Source organism: Hydra vulgaris, chromosome 04, assembly GCF_038396675.1.
Source record: "Hydra vulgaris chromosome 04, alternate assembly HydraT2T_AEP".
Lineage (NCBI taxonomy): Eukaryota > Metazoa > Cnidaria > Hydrozoa > Anthoathecata > Hydridae > Hydra > Hydra vulgaris.
The window spans coordinates 16,959,581-16,978,572 of record NC_088923.1 but is presented as its reverse complement, the minus strand read 5'-3'; the positions used below and the strand labels follow the sequence as shown (position 1 = coordinate 16,978,572).

The 18,992-nt window shown below is 28.1% G+C and overlaps 3 protein-coding genes and 1 pseudogene across 5 annotated transcripts; all 4 read left to right on the top strand.

Annotated features, from left to right (window-relative positions):
• The first annotated feature begins 482 nt into the window (after positions 1-482).
• Positions 483-2,074, top strand: LOC136079228 (cytochrome b-like). Its single transcript, XM_065794951.1, has 3 exons — positions 483-666; positions 1,251-1,412; positions 1,824-2,074. Exons 1-3 carry the CDS (start codon positions 483-485, stop codon positions 2,072-2,074), a joined length of 597 nt encoding a protein of 198 aa, XP_065651023.1.
• Positions 2,075-2,123: 49 nt separating this feature from the next.
• LOC136079227 (cytochrome c oxidase subunit 1-like) lies at positions 2,124-3,647 on the top strand (annotated as a pseudogene).
• Positions 3,648-4,263: 616 nt separating this feature from the next.
• On the top strand, positions 4,264-7,024 carry LOC136079603 (uncharacterized). The gene is made up of 2 exons (XM_065795625.1): positions 4,264-4,524; positions 4,641-7,024. Exon 2 carries the CDS (start codon positions 5,235-5,237, stop codon positions 6,636-6,638), a length of 1,404 nt encoding a protein of 467 aa, XP_065651697.1. The 5' UTR covers positions 4,264-4,524; positions 4,641-5,234; the 3' UTR covers positions 6,639-7,024.
• A 133-nt stretch (positions 7,025-7,157) lies between these two features.
• Positions 7,158-10,802, top strand: LOC136079602 (uncharacterized). Of its 3 annotated transcripts, XM_065795623.1 has the most exons (9): positions 7,158-7,510; positions 7,668-7,782; positions 8,193-8,228; positions 8,516-8,635; positions 8,735-8,848; positions 9,077-9,148; positions 9,480-9,581; positions 9,780-10,340; positions 10,515-10,802. In XM_065795623.1, exons 4-8 carry the CDS (start codon positions 8,560-8,562, stop codon positions 9,995-9,997), a joined length of 582 nt encoding a protein of 193 aa, XP_065651695.1. In that variant the 5' UTR covers positions 7,158-7,510; positions 7,668-7,782; positions 8,193-8,228; positions 8,516-8,559; the 3' UTR covers positions 9,998-10,340; positions 10,515-10,802. The 3 variants fall into 3 exon arrangements, with proteins under 3 accessions (XP_065651695.1, XP_065651694.1, XP_065651696.1); XM_065795622.1 differs by having other exon boundaries at positions 8,193-8,635; XM_065795624.1 differs by lacking the exons at positions 7,158-7,510; positions 7,668-7,782 and having other exon boundaries at positions 7,849-8,228.
• Positions 10,803-18,992: the final 8,190 nt, after the last annotated feature.

The following is an 18,992-nucleotide window of genomic DNA, read 5'->3' as shown; positions in this document are numbered from 1 at the left end:
TGTCAGTTATTCTATTAATTACAGTATTTTCTATTTTAGATATCTTATGGTTTTATATTTTGTTTGAAAGTATATTAATACCTGTATTTATTATGATTGGTATATGAGGTTATAGAGAAGAAAAAATTAAAGCTGCTTTTTATTTCTTTTTTTACACCTTAATAGGGTCTTTATTAATGTTAATAAGTATATTTAAAATATATTCATTAACTGGGACTACTAACTATGAAAATTTATTAATTATAAAAATTCCGTATAATATTCAATTTTGATTATTTATAGGGTTTTTTATAGGCTTAGCTGTAAAAATACCAATGGTACCATTCCATATCTGACTTCCTCAAGCTCATGTAGAAGCACCAATAGCAGGTTCAATTTTATTGGCAGGAATACTTTTAAAATTGGGGGGTTATGGTTTGATTAGGTTTTGTTATCCAATTTTTCCATTGGCTTCTCAATTTTATTATCCATTGATTATTATAATGAGTATTATAGCCATAGTTTATGGTGCTTTAACTACATGTCGTCAAATAGATATAAAACGTTTAATTGCTTATTCTTCAGTTTCTCATATGGGTTTAGTGACTATAGGTATTTTTTCACATTCTATTGAAGGATTAGTCGGGTCAATGTTAATGATGATTGCTCATGGTTTATCTAGCTCAGGTTTGTTCATTATCACTTCAATTGTGTATTTTAGATTTCATTCTAGAATTATAAAATATTTTAGAGGTTTAACTATTACTATGCCGATTTTAAGTATAATCACATTTACTTTAATTTTAGCTAATGTTTCATTTCCTTTAACATTAAATTTTATAGCTGAATTATTCTTAATAATCTCAGCTTTTAAGTTTTCTTTGTTTATAATTTTATTAATCTTACTAGGGGTTTTCATAAATTTAATTTATTCTTTATGGGTTTACAATAGAATGTTTTTTGGTTCTAGTTCGCCTTATCTAAAATTTTCAAGAGATATAATAAGTTTTGAATTTCAAAGTTTATTACCATTAATAGTGTTTATTATTGTATTAGGGGTTTATCCTAATATACTTATTGATTCCATAATATTTAGCTCTTATACTAACATTTCTATTTAATGAGGATTAGAAAAAACAATCATCTTATAAAACATATTAATTCTACTTTAATCGATCTTCCTTCTCCATCAAATATAAATTATTTATGAAATTTCGGATCTTTGTTAGGATTGTGTTTTGCAATTCAATTAATTACTGGAATTTTTTTAGCTATGCATTATTGTGGAGATATAATTTTAGCTTTTAAATCAATAATTCATATATGCAGAGATGTAAATTATGGATTTTTATTAAAATCAATCCACGCTAATGGAGCTTCTTTATTTTTTATTTGTGTTTATATTCATATAGGCAAAAGTTTATACTATGGAGGTTATCAAAAAAAACCTATTTGATTTTCAGGTATAACTATATTTATAGTAATGATGATTACTGCCTTTATAGGTTATGTATTACCTTGAGGACAAATGTCCTTTTGGGGGGCTACTGTAATTACAAATTTTTTATCTGCAATTCCTTATATAGAAGATGACATAGTTCAATGAATTTGAGGTGGATTTAGTGTAAATAATGCCACTTTAGGTAGATTTTTTAGTTTACATTATCTATTCCCATTTGTATTAGCATCTTTAATTTTAATTCACATAGTACTAATCCATAGCGTTGGGTCTAGTAACCCATTAGGAATTAATAGTAACTTTGATAAGGTTCCATTTCATTGATATTTTGCAATAAAAGATATTTATGGATTTTTTATATTAATATTTATTCTATTATTTATAGTATTTTTTTATACTAATACTCTAGGTGATCCAGAAAATTTTATTAACGCTAATTCATTAGTAACTCCTGTTCATATAATGCCAGAATGGTATTTTTTATTTGCTTATGCTATATTAAGATCAATTCCTAACAAATTAGGAGGAGTTTTAGCTTTAATTTTAAGTATAATAATTTTATTTGCTATTCCATTTTTGCATACTAATAAATTTTTTTCATTGACTTTTAGACCTATAGGAAAATTACTATATTGAGTGTTTATAGCAAATTTCATTTTATTAACTTGATTAGGTTCTAAACCTATAGAAAACCCTTATATAATAATCAGTATAATTTCTAGTTTATTTTATTTTTTTTATTTTTTATTAATAATTCCAATAGTAGGAAAATTAGAAAATTATTTGTTTTTTCAAAACATAAGTGTATAATTGAATCACACGTTGAATGTTTTCAACTAATCATAAAGATATAGGAACTTTATATATAATTTTTGGGGCATTTTCTGGAATGATAGGAACTGCTTTAAGTATGTTAATTAGAATAGAACTTTCAACACCAGGAAGAGTAATAGGAGATGATCATTTATATAATGTAATAGTAACAGCTCATGCTTTTGTAATGATATTCTTTTTAGTCATGCCAGTCTTAATAGGAGGTTATGGAAATTGATTTGTGCCTATATATATAGGAGCACCAGACATGGCTTTTCCCAGACTAAATAATTTAAGTTTTTGATTACTCCCTCCTGCATTAATTCTACTTTTAACTTCATCTTTAGTAGAACAAGGAGCAGGAACAGGTTGAACAGTTTATCCCCCTTTATCTGGGCCTTTAGCTCATTCAGGAGGGTCTGTAGATCTAGCTATTTTTAGTTTACATTGTGCCGGATTTTCTTCAATTGCTGGAGCAATTAATTTTATTACAACCATCTTCAACATGAGAACACCAGGTTTAACATTTGATAAGCTTCCTTTATTCGTATGATCTGTTTTAATAACAGCATTCTTAATACTTCTTTCTCTTCCTGTTTTAGCAGGAGCAATAACTATGTTATTGACTGATAGAAATTTTAATACTACTTTTTTTGATCCAGCTGGAGGAGGAGATCCCGTTTTATATCAGCATTTATTTTGATTTTTTGGTCATCCAGAAGTATATATTTTAATAATTCCAGGATTTGGAATTTTTTCACAAATTATTCCTATTTTCAGTTCAAAAAACCAAGTTTTTGGGTATTTAGGTATGATATATGCTCAATTAGCTATAGCCTTTTTAGGTTTTATTGTTTGAGCTCATCATATGTTTACTGTAGGTATGGATGTTGATACTAGAGCTTATTTTACAGCAGCTACTATGATTATTGCTGTTCCTACAGGAATTAAAATTTTCAGTTGACTAGCAACAATGTATGGAGGAAAAATTAATTTATCTACACCTATGTTATGAGCTACCGGCTTTATATTTTTATTTACCTTAGGTGGTTTAACTGGTGTAATTTTAGCTAATGGATCACTAGATATTTTATTACATGACACATATTATGTAGTAGCTCATTTCCATTATGTTTTATCACTAGGTGCAGTATTTGCTATGTTTGGGGGATTTTACTTTTGATTTGGAAAAATTTCTGGATTTGCCATTAATGAAACTTTTGGTAAAATTCATTTTTGAATTACTTTTATAGGAGTAAATTTAACTTTCTTTCCACAACATTTTTTAGGACTAGCAGGAATGCCTAGAAGATATGCAGACTTTCCAGATAGCCTACTCACTTGAAACACCATTAGTTCTTTAGGTTCAATTATTTCTATTATAGGAGTAGTTTGATTTATTTATGTAATTTTTGATGCTCTTTATTCAGAAGAAAAATTCATTTCTTGAAATAATTTAGACACAAAAAACTAATACTTTAGAATGATCACTAAATTGTCCTCCTAACCATCATACTTTTAACGAACTACCTTTTATAAATCACTCAACCCATTAAAAACAGGGAATAAAAAAAATTCTTCGGTTTTCTTCTCCCCTAAAAGAGGATCACCCCTACCCCCCCCAGTCCAGGCGCAGCACTGGCGCACCCCCTGCTGCGGCTAACGCAGGGGGCCCCGCGCCGCGGCTAACGCACCAACCCCCCCCCCCCTGTGTGTACTTTGATGAAAATCTATCTTGGAAAGTTCATATAAATTATACAGAAAAAAATCTCAAAAAACATTGGCATGATCTATAGAGTTAAGCCACTTTTAAATTTTAAGTCCTTTAAAAGTTTATATTTTTCCTTTATACATCCCAACGGGCATTTGCTGATTTAAAATTGGTTTAGATTACGTTTATATGACATTTACGCCGTTCTAAACGTTTAGGAATCTATTCTAAACGAGTACTGAATGTTTAGTTAGAGTTTAAAAGCTAAATCACACAGTTTCCGTACGGAACTAATTAAGTTATATAACTTAATTAAGTTCGCACAGAAGGAGTCGGACATTTTGAATCTTTTATTATGTATTAAAACTATAAATTTATATGAATCTTAAATTATGTAGTTTGTGGTTTAAAAAAAATAAAATAACTTTTTATTTGGTAGTAACTAAATTGAGTTAACGGATGTTTTAGGGATATAATCCTTTTGATAATATTATCAATTATTTCATCAATGTTTCATAATAATAATATATATTATAAAAGGAGGATACAAATTGATAATTAGGTAATTTATAACTATGAATGGCAATTGATTTGGTTAATAATTTTGCTTTCTTTTTAATTCTATTTTATTACCTATTATTTTACATCATCTGATATTTTGTTTTATTGATTCTTTAGATTCATTCGTATGAGTTATGAGTGCAAAAGCAGAGTATATGCGAAAATATAGAAAGGTTGTTAAAGATGCAAATAGTTGCTGTGAATGTGAACCTCCTGGGTTATCAAATTCTTTAACAGATGCAGAAAATGTGTGTGGTTTATCTTCTATTTCAGATAATAGCACTAACTATATACTTAATAATGATTCCTATGAACTTGACAATGACATAGTACAACCTCATAGTAGTTCTGATGATGAAAATTATTGTGATATTGATGATATTGATATTGACATAATACCGCCCAATAGCAGCTCAGACGATGAACATTATTGTGATATGGAGCTTGTTGACAATGGATCTTTTCAATACAATCTAGCTCAATGGGTTGTAAATGCAAAACTCACACGTTTATCATGTAATGGATTACTAGCCTTGTTGAGAAGATATGGGTGCGAGCTGCCTAAAGATAGTCGAACTCTTTTGCAAACACCTCTAGCTATACAAGTTCAGGAAAAGTGTGGTGGCCAATACATTTATTTTGGCCTTACCAAATGTTTACAGAATGCAATAAATCACGACATTTGCAGCGATGTACTCAATCTGCAAATAAATGTTGACGGTATACCATTGTTTAGATCGTCTAAAAGGCAATTTTGGCCGATGCTTCTCTGCTGTTAATCATAATTCACCCATGATTGTTGCTTTATATCAAGGAGATAGTAAGCCAAATTCTGTTAATGAGTTTTTAAAGGATTTTATAGATGAGTATAAGTTTTTAAAGTGTAATGGTGTCACTCATAATGGTAAAAATTACACAGTTATTTTGCACTCAGTTATTTGTGATGCTCCTGCAAGATCTTTTCTGAAAAATATTGTTGGTCACAATGGCTTGCATGCATGTGAACGTTGTCTTGCTGTTGGTACGTCAACTAACAGGCGAACCACGTTTGTTTCTCCTGATTGCTTCAATGCTGGAAGGCGCACAGATGACAGTTTTAAAAATCTTGAATTCCTAGGAAGTCATCAACATGGAGCTTCACCTTTAAATGAAATAACAGACCAATGTATCAGCATATTCCCACTTGACTATATGCATTTGATCTGCTTAGGTGTCATGCGTCGTATACTTCAAGCTTTGAAAAAAGGTGATAGAAAAGTTAAGTTAAGCAACAATAACATATTGCAAATTTCGGAAAACCTTTTGGATCTACGAAAATGCATACCAAGTGAGTTTGCTAGACGCCCTAGATCTTTATTGGACCTAGATAGATGGAAGGCCACTGAATTCCGGCAATTCTTATTATACACAGGGCCTGTTGTCTTGAAAGGAATTTTGGATCCTGAGCGTTACAAACATTTTTTAACACTTTCTGTCGCTGCATCAATTTTGCTCACACCATCAAACGACAGAAGAAATAACATGTTGAACTATGCAAAAGATTTGCTTAGACATTTTGTTGAAAATTCTCAACAATTATATGGTAATTATTTTGTTGTGTATAATATTCATCATTTGCTGCATATAGGAGATGATGTAGAATTTTTTAATTCACCGCTTGATAATATCAGTGCTTTTCCCTTTGAAAATTATTTGCAAACGTTAAAGAGATATGTGAGAGGTTCTTCAAATCCTGCTGTACAAGTAGCAAAAAGAATTCAAGAATATGAAAACGTCCATGAATACTCTGACATTGCAAATGCAACAAACCCAGTTTTTAAATTATCAACAGCGTATAGAGATTCGTTTGCTCAACTAAAAAATAGACAGTTTGTAGAAATATATGAAGTTCAAAAAGATTCATGTATGTGTTATATATTCAGTTTTGCTAATTTGCATCCATTCTTCATTGAGCCATGCTCCTCTGACCTCCTAGACATTTATTTTGTGAACAATCATTATAAGCATTCAAAATCAAAAAATGTGAAGTTTACAGAAATTGAGAGAAAGGTTCTAAAGCTTCCCTGTAATGGCGGTTTTGTGTTGATGCCTCTTCTTCATTCAAAAGAGTGTTAAATTATTTTACTAATTATTTTATTATGGTTATCACTCTTATTTTATTATGGCTTTATCACTCTAATTAGTTGTTATTATGTTTTATGTACATATGTTTAATATGCTTAATATGTTTTTTAATTTAATGAAGATGTTTAATTGTATATTAGCAATAGGACTGAATTTCTTTAGCTATATATTTTTTATCTTACTATTTATATCATATTCATATTCATATCAGCTATATATTTTTTATCTTCATATTTAGAGGAAGTCTTTTTTTTTTTTAATTTTATTTGGTGCAAGTCAATTTGTTAATCTATTTAAGTTATATTAGATTATGAGTATATTTTCCTTTGTTTTTGTTTTAACTTTTTAATATTTAAAAAAATATTATTTTGCTTTGATTTCATTTACTTTTATTGTAAATCTTAACATTAATTATAATAATTAAAAAGATATTATTCTTTTAGATTTTAAAGAGTAATAAATATATAGAAAATTTTTTATAACGTTTTCTTCTGCTAATAATTTCTCTTGATGTCTTGTTTAGCTGGAGCAAGTGTTAATAATAATAATAAGTAAACAAATATATCTATAAAATAGTATTGTATAGTATGTATTAGTAAATGGCTAAACTTATTTAAAACACTTTTAACACAGTTTTTACAAATAAAAAGAGTAATAACATTTTAGCAAAATGTCATATCACCGGGCTGTTTGGTTAGAAGACAATCGTGAAGAAGAAGGAGTCTTGCCTTCCGCATGGGTGCAAGGAAAAGTAGTGATGTGGCCACCATCCAAAATGAATGCGTTTAAGTTAATGAAGGAAGGGGTAAAACCTAATGAAAAATGGCGGCTTTTTAGACTAATAAAAATAAAAATTACGTCAGGTTTGGTGTTTATTTTTTGACAACAGCTTCATATATTATTGAGTTGTTATATTTTATAATTTACATTTGTAAAATGTTAAATAATTTATCCATTACTTGTTAAAAAAATTTACTTGGCAATATCTGCTTTGGATAAGTTTTTTTATTTATTTTACAGATTGCTACGAGGATTGTAATAGTTACAATTTAACAACAGAAACTGAAGAAGAGGATCAGCTGAAGAATGATCAGCAGTTAACAAAAAAGCGCAAGCTTTGCAACTTTTTTTGAAGGTTCTTTTTAATTAGTTTATGTTTATATCATCATTATTGTTTTAGCGTCCTTGTTTCCGTGCCTGCACGGGTTGGACGTTTCTCATAATGCCATTTCTCCAACATACACTGTCTTGAACATCTTCTTTCCTTAAATGTAGCTTTTTCATATCATCTGAAACACACTCTTTCCAAGTTATTCTGTTTCTACCTCTACCTATTTCTCCTGAAACTTCTAACTATATAGATAATAATGTTACAAAATATATAAACTGCCAAATAATATATAAAAAATATATTAACTACCAAGTAATTAATAATTTATAATTTTGCATTATTCTAATTGAAATAAAACTTATTTTTTCATTTGGAGTTAATATTACTAACGCTAATTTATACAATTATATTAAAACATTTTTTTTATAATTTAGGCGAGAAAGAAGTAGATGTTAATGTTAATGCAAAAAGTAAGAATATTGACAAGTTAGCTAATTTGTTACAATAAACATAATAATAAGTATGATGTAAGTAGGAGCAAAGAAATAATATTTATAATCAGGGCTTTGATGTTGGTGCTACCAACAGCTAGTAATTTTATAAGAAGTGGAGCAGTAGCTGAAGTATTTGAACCTCTGCCTTAAGCCCTGGTGATAATAATAGCCATAGCATTATTATGTGTATGTGTTTTTTAATAAAACAGTTATTTATAATAATTTTTTACATTTACTGTAGTTGTAATTTATTTTTAAAATAGTCAAACTATCTGCATTTCCACAGCCACCTGCTAAACTAAGCAAAATGTTAGCATTAAACAGTTCGTTGAACAAAAAGATTGTGGATATGGTACCACAAAATTTCAAAATTGATCAAGCATGTAAGTTGTCTTTATTAAATTGTCTTTATTTCTTTGAATACTAATAGTAATTTGTTACGATTATATCTCAAACAATATAAGTTAGGATTTACATTTTAGATAAACCTTCGCCGCTTCAACAGTCACCTGGTCTCTTAAGCAGTAATTCCAAGATACCTTTATTCAAATCAAGCATGGCTACAATAACAAAAGACAATAATATTGATCAATCAAGTAAGATGTCTAAATTTATATCTTTGATATAGACCTTCTTCACTTATAGATTGACCTAGTAATTTTTATTACTTATGAACATATTTAGTGTCATTTTCCTTTTAAGATAAACGTGCAAAGCAATTTTTTTAATTAATTTACATTGAAAATAACAAGCATAATTTAACTATATAGTTGTTGACATTGTAGCTAACCAATCAGTCCTATCAAACTCTCTTTTTTTGTTAGCCCGGATATTAAATTCAAAGATACCAATATACAGGCGCAGAGCTGCCATATCGAAAGACAATGTACTATCAAGTAATATTTAATTTTTCACTTTAATTGCATTAATGATTTTGATTTATAAATTATAATTATTAGGTTTATTCAAGATTTTTACCTAAAGAAACCATTTTCTCATTTTGTTTTAGTACCATTTATGTCTCTCAAACACTCTCAACTTATTTTGATATTAGTTAATATTTGTATATAGTATGTTGTTGTATAGTATAGTAATTAAGGTCTGACGTATAAACTGCAAAAATGTAATGTTTTATAAAAAAAAATATTTATAAATATTAAATATAATGCTTTTTATATATAATAAATATTTAAAAAGCCTGTACTTGTATCGTTATTTTTATTGCAGTGAAACTCTCAGTACCACCTTTTCAATTGAATAAAAAGTTTCATTCAAACAAGATATTGAGTGTATTAACTGCTCCTCAAGAAAATGAAATGGATAATGGGAGTAAGATATCAAACCTTATTTATTTACATATTATTTAATAACATATTTTCTAATTTGAGTGCTTTTTTTTTACGGTGGACACTGCAGTTGCCCTGCAGTTAAGCAAATTATCTGTTATCAACCTATAACTGCAAAATATGGAAAGTTATAAGTTTATTTTTTTTATTTTTATTATATAAATAAATTTATATTTTACAGAGTTTCAGCGAAAAGTTCTCTATCAATTATCAAATATGGCCAACGAAATTAAAGTTTTACGGATAGCAGTGGAAACGATGACGATACCAAGTTTAGAGCCTGTTGCTCAAGTCCATCTAGAGGTTATTGGTGGAGCTATTGGAACATTGGATGGGTACAGTAATTTAGAGGAGCAATGTGGAGTTCTTGCTAATCGAATAATTTTAGTAAGTGTATAGCTAAATATTTTTATCTTTACTTTCAGAAAAGACAACCAGAAAAGTTTTAAACGTATATAAAATGTTATTTTTGATGTCACAAAATATATTTTACTTTTACTAAGGTGGATTGACTTTTATTCTAATTGGAATCTTATATCTAATAAAATGTAGCGTTTATGAATAATTTCTTTGTAGATTCGCCTTCTTTCACGAATTGGAGGATCATCAATTAAAGATACTTCAAAGAATCTATTGAAAAGACTTTTTACAAATTTTGTTATGTCTCATTTGAGTATGGATGGAAAAGGTTCTCTGAGAAAGCTTCCGTTTAGAGACACTGCTGTGTGTCAACTTGTTGTCGGTAAAATATGTGTATTTTTTATTTTTTTAAATAAAATTAAATTTAAATTCAGTGTAATTTATATCTACTCAGTGTACACTGTACTAGTTTAACAAAAATTTAAATCTATAAAACTATGGCTTTATAAAATTGTTGAATAAATGATTTAGATTGAGTTATTTTTATTATTTGTAGAATGTGTTTTGAAACGAGATTGTACGTCTTCTGTATCAGAAATACATTCGTGTATTGGTTCCCACCTTAGAATGGCTCCCTTCCGATTAGGTGGAACTGGGAAAGGCTATGCACATATTTTCAGTTTTCAGGACGCAGAGGCTGGTTTGCTTGATTCCACCAAAGACGACGCTGATCGACCTGGAGACGATTGTGATGATGACGATGATGATGACGATAATGCAATATAATACTTAAAATTTATGTACATTTATTTTTGACTAATATATAAAAAAAATATATTTTTAACGTTTGATTTGTTTATGACTTAGATAACGCGCTGCAACGTTTAACTTTACGGCGCTAATTTATTTAAAGAAGCACAAATTAAAGAAATTTGAATTTATAAAATTCGGAATGCTTTCAAAACGAAAGATTTAGATTGAATTTAAAGAACGTTTAAAACTAACCATTTAGATATAGTTTAAATGGAACATTCGATTGACCTACGTTCTAGATCGAAACTAAATTAAATCTAAACGTTTAGGAAGAACACTAACTAAACGTTGATTAAATGTTCCAATGCCCGTTGGGATAGTTACTTAACTTACGGCAACATCATGTGGGTAAGTACTAATCACACAAAACTAAAAAAAAAACTTTATAGCAAGCAAAAACATGCTGTTAGAATCATATTTGGAGCTGGTAGAGCGATTCCTTGTGAACTTCTTTTACGTATAATTGGTGCCCTGAATATTTTCAAACTTAATATCCATCATGTTCTACAGTTCATGTATAAAACAAAATATGGGCTGTCCCCCAAAATATTTGATACTTATTTTAAAGAAATACACCATAAATATGCTACAAGATTTTCCGCGAACAACTTTGTTATACCAAAATCTTATTCTAAACAAAATTTTTATTCGATTCAGAATTGCGGACCACTTTTGTGGAAAAGATTCCCAAACATTGTTTCCGGAAAAAAAAAATCTCTACATCAGTTCAAAACTGATTCAAAACAGTTTTTATTAAACACAGATTTTGATTTATATTATTATGTCTTTCTTTTAAAAATAGATCAGATATATAATTTAAAAACTGAAAAACAAGGTAATTATTCCTTGTAATTATTAAAAAAAGGTTAAAATTTTTTGACAATAACCATTATCAAAAATCACATTTTCTTGCTTTTTATTTTTTTTTTGTGTATATATATATATATATATATATATATATATATAAAGTTATTATATATTCACTTTTACCCAATCTATTTATGATATTATGTATTAAACGATATCTTACTTTATCTTTTACATATTTTTATATAAAGTTTATTAAACTTATATAAAGTTTTATATATTCACTTTTACTTTTACCCAATCTATTTATGATATTATGTATTAAACAATATCCTACTTTATTTTTTATACATTTTTTGTAAACATTCATTCAATTTTTCTTTTATACTATATATTCTTGAAACAACTTTGTAAAAATTATAAATTGTAATACGGTGCTCGGCGATAAGGCAAATCTATGCTTTCTTCTTGCTCCGGCCATTAACTTAATTGTAAATTTATGGAGAATGTTATATTTATTAAACGGCAAAATATAATGTTAAAAAAAAATAAAAAGTTGAAACGTTTTAAATGTGTTTTAAAATATAAATATAAAAAAATATAAAAAAGTCTTAAAAGACGTTTTAAAATATTTTACTTATTTTCGCTGATATGCTGACGCAGCGGGAAAAAAAAGTTATTTCTTACAGTTTTTAAGTGTATTTGTAGTAAAAATTTTGTATTCTTTCCATTTAAAGATGTTTAAAACATTTATAATTAAAATGAAGAAGTTAATTTTTTAACCTGGGCAACCTTAACATAGCAAACGAAGGTCAAATTTAAGAGCTCATGAAAAATTGACACAAAATGCCTAATACATCTAAGGTTAGGTATATGCTTGCAAAATGAGTATATTTCACAGAACAATCATATTAGTTGTAAAAATGACTAATATGGAGAACTTGATGCAAAAGAGGGCTGGTAAATGTGGAAAGAAGAGAATCATAACACCACGTGGGAAAAGAATACTTACCAAGATTGTTCTAGAAAATAGACAGGCCACCAACAATGAAGTAACAAATAAGCTGGACCAATCTAAAGTCAAAATGTCAAACAGGACGGTTCAACGTCGCCTACACGATCTTGGTTACATTTTACGACGTCCAGCTAAGAAGCCTAAACTGACGCCAAAAATGATGCAAAAAAGGCTGGAGTGGGAAAAAAAGTATAGGAATTTAACAGAAGATGATTAGAAATTGGTAAAATTAATTCAAATGATTTTTAAATATCTACTTTCTTACACCAAACTTTAAAGATTCACTTAACAATCCTTGTAAAACATTTTAAGGTATGCTTTAGTGACATAAGTGCTTTCCAAAAACAACAAAGCAGGCTAGATATGTAAAAAGGAAAAAAGGAAAAAAAACTTATTGGACTGCATAATTCAAATTTTTAAACACCCCACCTCTGTGATGATCTGGTCAATGATATGTGGAAAGGGAATGGGAAGGCTCTATATTGTCGAGGGAATAATGAATCAGTTACAATACAAAAAAGTCCTGGAACAAAGATTGTTGCCACATTTGGCAAAACGGTTTTATCCAGGTGAAAAAAAAACCTTTATGCAGGACAGGGCACCAAGTAACTAAATCAGTTAAAAATATCTATCAGAACAAAATATTCCATTACTTGATTGGCCAGGAAACTCTCCTGACCTAAATCCTATAGAAAATGTTTGAGCGCTCCTAAAGAAAATATTATAAATAAAGTGTATTTAATAAAAAGAATTATTCACCATTGGAAAAATAAAAAGTAATTGAAGGAAATGGCTTAAAAATGCATCAAAAGTCTGCCAAAAAGGGTTTTTGCAATTATAAAGGCAAAAGGAGGAATCACCAAATATTGATCTCGAATATATTTGAATAATAAAATTTATTAGCAATTTTTTAATGTTTTATATTTGTCAAAAAAATACCCATTTCTTAAATAAAAATTACTTTTGAGGACATAAATCACAAAAAAAAAAATTAAAATAATAGACTTTGAAACTTGAGAATGTAAAAAATTGTGGGTGGCCATAATAAATTGTCACACGACTGTATATGCTTTTATTAAAGTACCATAATATTACAGTTACTATTATTATTAGTAACTTTATAATAGAATCTTATATAAAAAAAGTTTATAATAGAAGTTAATTGATAAAATATATTATAAATTTTATAAACAATATATAAAGTTTATAACGTATTTCTAATAAATAAAATATATATTACGTATTTCATATACTGCATTAAAATAAAACAAATTTGCCTACTTAGTTATTACAATATTTAGGTATGTGTAAAAATTTTAAATTGTTTTAACATTACATTATTATACATCATGAAAAAGTGCATTAACTACGAAAGTGAGAACTTCATAGAAATTGGATCATTCTACAAAGTGTTATGTGTATTTAAGTAGCAAAAGTTGACAACAAAGAGTCCTAAAGTAAACTGTGAATAATTTCAAAATATTTCGTCCGCTTAACGGTTTTTTTGTAGAATTAGTTACTGATCGTATTCACATAATACCAATCGCATTCGAAAGTTAGGAGTACGTGACTTGATTTGACATTTTAAATAATAACAAAAATAATGGTGAAAAAGCCAATAATTAGATACCTATTTTGAGAGTAAAACTAGGTTCCCAGCCGGCATTTGGTTCTAAAAAGACGTTTTTTGAACGTTCAAACGACATTCAGAACGTATTTTGAACGTTCATAAGACGTCTTTTTAGGACCAAATGCCTGCTGGGTTGTCTGCGATACAAATTTTTTAAAATGAAGTTTAGTAGGTATGTAGAAGCCATATATAAAAATTGAGAAGAATAGGTTTTTAAAAAAATATCCTTACCTTCGATAAAAATGCGATGTCAGAAAGCTAATAAAGTTTTTAAAATTAAAAAACTTCAAAGAAAACTCAGAAAATTGAACTGAAAAAACACACACTACAATAAAGTTAAATCATTTGAATTTTTTAAAAACATCTATACTGATAACAAATTCTCAAAAATAAAACTTCAAAACAAATCCTTACTAGATGAACAACAAGTAAAGTTTAAAAAACATGTTACGGAATCCAATTGAGGAAATTGGTACCGTAAAACACACATACGTACATAGTTCCAATGTTAATATTACTGTTGTTACTTTTTTTGTTATTATTATTGTTACTAATATAAAGATAATATATTAACTAAAGTTAGGAACTAATAATTGTTAATAATGTTATTATTATTATTGGTATTAATATACAGGGCCGCCGAGAGCTTTCATGACGCTCGGAGCATAGCTGCATTAAGGCGCCCCTATGAGCTTGCATATTTTAAATTAAAAGCATGTACATCTATACAAGTTAATGACTTGTTTTTTTCTATATTGTTACTGTGCATTCATATTTTTATAAACCGCATCTGAATTAAAAAAGACTAATTAAAAAAGCAATACACTCACTGATTATGATTAACATTCAGGTTCTTCGAAATTAATATTAAAACACTATTTTTTTGCTTTTTTACTAACACTGTTATTATTATTATGTCATCTTAAGACAGAATTGTATCCGATTTTTCAACTTGTCCAATCTACGCTCATGTTCTATAGTGGCCATACAATCATATTTTTAAATCAATTTTAGTGTACTTTTATTTTTTTTTTTAATTTTAGGTGCCCCAAAAAGTCCTAAAGTCTTGTCACAGAGCACCGCGGAAGTGCATTTAACCAAGAAGTTCACTCCTCCTTCCTTACCGCGAAAATATGTCCAGAGCTCGTTTCGAACCTGGATCTCCTGCTTATAAAGCAAGCGTTCTAACCACTGCGCCACGGCCGCACAAATACCTTCATCGACAGGGGTAGCGTTGCAACTCCGCCACCTTGCACGACACCAGCTCGTAGTTATAAGTCTTGACTTTGATTCCGTTTTTGTAGGTAAGCGTAAAATTTGATTTGCTTTAAAAATTTAACACTCCTTAAGTCGTTAAACCTCATCATATAAAGTTTTTTATTTATTTTGCTATTTAAAATCGTGATTAAATTTTCTTTTAGAACAATTATTAAAATATTTATAAATTTTTTTTCTGAAATAACCTGATAAATCTTATTGTTAAAAATAAAATGTTTTACTTTAATGTCATTAAAATAAAAAACAAATCAAATTTTTTTTTGGGTTCCCACCAACTAAAAATAGAGATAAATTATTTAAAAACTATATCTTTTTGGTAATATAAATAAAGCAAAGTTAGTTGCTATGCGCATCACCAAGTAAATTTATTTTATCATATATTATCTCATCAATACCTCATAAATTTTTTTTTTTACTTTTTTGTAATTGAAATCTTATTAAGTTTTTTTCCTTTGGCAACCTTATTATTATGGCGCCTAAGACACGCATGTCCCTTTTGCCCCCTAATAATAATAACGCTCCTAAGAATAAGAAATATGTTGACAGTATTTTTAAAAGTAACTTTAACCATACAAAATAAAACTTTAAATCTTAAAGCACTCTCTTAACTTGTCTTTAATTACCAACGTGCACAATCTTTTTTAAGTTTTTGGTCACTTTCATTTTTATATGTAAAACAATTCATTCCGGAGTAAAATGTCCTATCGGACAGTTATCTCCGTGACACTACTATGGTTACGTCTATACATGTTTACGACGACTATAAACAAGACCTCGACGCTTAAAATGCGTCGCCGGTACTCATTTTCCATTGTTTTCATATAAGTTATATATCATCCTATAAATTCAAGATATTTGTGATATGCACATGATAAAAAAAGCTTCTCAAGCCAACATCAATTTTAAAGTTAGGATTTCTATCTATCTATCTATATATATATATATATATATATATATATATATATATATATATATATATATATATATATATATATATATATATATATATATATATATATATATATATATATATATATATATATATATATATATATATATATATATATATATATATATATATATATATATATATATATATATATATATATATATATATATATGTATATGTATATGTATATGTATATATATATATATATATGTATATATATATATATATGTATATATATACATATATATGTATATATATACATATATATGTATATATATATATATATGTATATATATATATATATATATATATATATATATATATATATATATATATATATATATATATATATATATATATATATATATATGACTATTTTGTATGCTGCATCAAAAAGGATTGATTTTCATAGTTTTATATTTACTTTGACTTTTTGTAGTTTTATTCATTTTTACTTTACTGTTCAAGTCAATAAAAAGGCTTTATTCATAATTTGTTATATTGTTATTATTAAACAAAAAAAAATCATGAGAAAAACTATTTATAGTAATTGTGAATTTTCATTTTTTGTAAATTTTCATTTTTTGTAAATTTTTTTAATTATTTGAAATTTTTTTTTTTTTGAGTTCATTGACAGTTGATTCTATCGTTTAAATATCCTGTTTGAAAAGAAGTTGCTAACTAATCATACGAATTTAGTTGCCCTTCTCTCAACATCAGGGTTGCCAAGAGCTTTTTATTATGCCTGGGGCATAGCAGCATTTAGGTGCCTCTATAAGCATTTTTTAAATTAAAAGCATGTAAAACTATACAAGTTAATGAATTGTTTTTATTTCTAATACCATTACTGTACATCTGTATTTTTATGAACCACGTCTGGATTAAAAAGCACTCATGCAACACATTCACTAATTTTGATTAACATTCAGATTCTTTGAAATTAATATTGAAAACACTCTTTTCTCGCTTTTTTACTAGCACTGTTATTATTATGTCATCTTACGACAAAATCAATTTAGCTTACTTAAACGTCAATCACCTTCTGCGACAGGAGTGGCATTGCATTAAAAAGTTCAATTTTTTGAGAAGGGATAATCAGGTTTGCACACAAAACTCTTGATGCAGTACTTATTCCACATATGGAGAGCTATGACACTAAAATGACTTGTGACAACCAATCACTTGATTGCCAACCCAAGCAGTTGCTTCTACTTGTACTTTAACTTTGAGCTTGTTGATATTAGTACTCCAAGGTCTTGCTCAATGCATGCTCGAACTAGACTGCATCTGTTACCATCAATGTCAGCTTTGGTATTATGAATTAGCTTTTGCGACAACCAACTTACATTACTTTACACTTCTCGACGTTAAAATTCACATGGCAGTTTTGCTACCAATTTACAGTGATGTCGATGTTCCCTTGCAGCTTTTCATAATCAGAGGAAAATTGAACGGCGTCAATAACTCATGTGATGTTGCCATCATTGGCATATAATTTGGTATCGTTATAAATTCAATCTGGTAAGTCATTCATGAAGAACAAAAATAACAGTGATGGAAGAACTGATCCTTGAGGGACGCCACTTGTTGCCCATTCCCACTTGGACGTTTATTCTCCAATTATTACTCCTTGTTGTCTATTAGCTAGTTATACCAGTAATCTAGTTTAATAGCTGGCCTCAAATGCCATAGGCATGAATTTTATGAAGAAGTTGTTAAGTGACACTGTATTGAATGCTTTGGAAAAATTGATAAAAATTATATAAACCAGATGTCCACTGTAGACTGCTTCCTTTAAAATGTTACAAAATTCAATTAGGTTTGTAAGGCAACCTTTGTGATGTATAAATTCATGTTGAGATTTTGATATTAGATTGTGCACAGCATTTCATAATCCTATTTGTGGTAGTTATCTCCCCTACCTTACACGATATAGGTGAGAGACACCTGCTCGTAGTTATAAGTCTTGACTTTAATTCCTTTTTTTGTGGGTAAGCGTGAAATTTGATTTGCTTTAAAATTTTAACACTCCTTAAGTCGTTAAACCTTATCAAATAAAGTTTATTAATTAAGTTTTTTAAATTTATTTTGCTATTTAAAATCGTCATTAAATTTTCTTTCAGAACAATCATTAAAGTATTTATAAGATTTTTTTCTGAAATAACCTGAAAAATCTTTTAACAATAAAATGTTTTGTTTGGATAAGATCTAGTGTCTACTTCAATGTCATCAATATAAAAAACAAGCCAAATTTTTGTTCTTTTTTGATTTAGTTCCCTTCAACCAAAAAAAAGAGGTAAGTTATTTAAAATAATTTTTTGTCTTATGTCTTCTGGCACCCTTATTATCATGGTGCCTGGGGTCACGATGCCCCTCCCTCTTGGCGGCCCTACTCAACGTACTCAATCACATTAATTTTTTTTTTTTAATTTGGATTCTATTTCGAACCAACATACTTCAGATGATATTGATGCAAAAAGCATCTTAAAAGTCCTAATGTTAAGGTATTCAAAAGAGTTTTTATGCTGACTCAATATGCAAT